This window comes from Pygoscelis adeliae, unplaced genomic scaffold (genome assembly GCF_000699105.1).
Source record: "Pygoscelis adeliae isolate BGI_AS28 unplaced genomic scaffold, ASM69910v1 Scaffold445, whole genome shotgun sequence".
In the NCBI taxonomy this organism is placed as follows: domain Eukaryota; kingdom Metazoa; phylum Chordata; class Aves; order Sphenisciformes; family Spheniscidae; genus Pygoscelis; species Pygoscelis adeliae.
In genome coordinates, this window is record NW_008824894.1 from 979,082 (window position 1) to 980,595 (window position 1,514).

Here is a 1,514-nt window from a genome sequence, read left to right on the forward strand (position 1 = left end):
TGCCCACGGCAGGGGGGTTGGAACTAGATGATCTTTAAGGTCCCTTCCAACCCAAACCATTCTATGGTTCTATGATTCTAGCGCAGTGGTTCCCTAATCGCAGGAAAACCTTCTTTTCATATGTTTTCTCTCTCTCTAGCATCTTTTCTCCCACCTTACAGCTCTCATTTTCACCTCCAGTATTTATTTTCTCCAATTTTACCATTGTGGAATCCCTCCAGAACCCTTTTTCCCCCTCTGTCCTTCCTGGTCCTTCCTGTTTCCCTCCAACAGAACTCATTCTTGAACCCTTTCCTTATTTTCACTAGACTCTGATTTCTGGTACCCTGCACTCAGCATTCTTTAGCAAAAATACTTGTGACATTAACACTCATACGCCCTGCCCAGAATCACGCACCATTTCAACAGAGACTGTAGAAAAGGGAAAGAAAAATAAGGTTCCCATCTCAGAGTTCACACAAAGGTGACATATGTCACATTAGAAGAGGCAGAACCAGACTTTCACTCTCCCAACAGAGGTGACTGAAACCAACCATTTCATAAACTGTCATTTGTGAGTTCTGATAACCACCAGTTATTCCTACTTGTCCATTAACGCAGGCAACATTAATTAGCTAACTTGTTTTTAGGTTTTACACCAGAAGTAGTTGAAGAGGCTTGACTGAAGTAAAACTAGCGATCTCCTCGTTTAAGAGGCACATTCTTCTCACGGTCACAGAGGTGATGCAGCCTCGGAATCTCCTGGGCAGCAGGCACAAGCCCAAGATGCGAACTAGCAAATGTCTCGGGCACGGTTTGCGGTGCAGCGGTGTTAACGCAGCATCCCAGACTCGCAACACACACCACGTAGTCATTTGGAGACCACAAAAAAAAAGTCCAAACAACATTGCAACACTCCTGAAGGAGCTCCCAAAGCTCCAGCCACTCACCCCCAAAGAATCCTACCGTACTGATCCCGGCTCCTGTATAGATGACAAGGTGCTTGGCATTCCGGACAGCAGCAGCCAGCTCAGTAGCCTTTCTCTTTAACTCCTCTGGTTCGTCACATACCTAGAAAATACGACTGAGCAAGGCCATGTGTTTCTGAGATAGAGCGCATCGCCGAACCGGAGGGAACAGGGAGCTCCCTGGAAGTTTTAATACGGGCCCAGCCGAGCCAGAAGAAGTGACGCAAGTATTATCAGGAGTGGTTTCTAAGTAAAAGAATGCAGGTGGTGTCCGTGTTATCCATGGAAGATCAAGGGAAAAGCTTCCTGGATAGCAGCACGCGCAGATCCACCCTCCCAAGGGACGTGCCCACGCAGCGCACACGCAGAAAGCCGCGTGCGCTTGGAAAACACACAAAGCTGGCAGCCGCTGAAAGTAAAGACCGACGCAGAGACAAACCGAGGGGCAGACACGGGAGGCGGCAACCTCGGGGGCCTGCGCCCTTGCCGGTAACGCGGCACGGCGGTTTTCCACCGCGGCCCGCAGCTCCAGAGCTCCCCCCGCAGCAGCCAGCCTGGCGACCTCAG

At 50.1% G+C, this 1,514-nt stretch overlaps 1 protein-coding gene across 1 annotated transcript in view; it reads right to left on the reverse strand.

Annotated features, from left to right (window-relative positions):
- SIRT7 (sirtuin 7) overlaps positions 1 to 1,514 on the reverse strand; it is a gene marked incomplete at its 3' end in the record, with an annotated part of 6,447 nt that overhangs the window by 3,022 nt on the left and 1,911 nt on the right. The window contains exon 3 of the mRNA XM_009324602.1: positions 946 to 1,050. Within this exon, the coding sequence (XP_009322877.1) occupies positions 946 to 1,050 (105 nt within the window). The remainder of the gene's footprint in view (positions 1 to 945; positions 1,051 to 1,514) is intronic.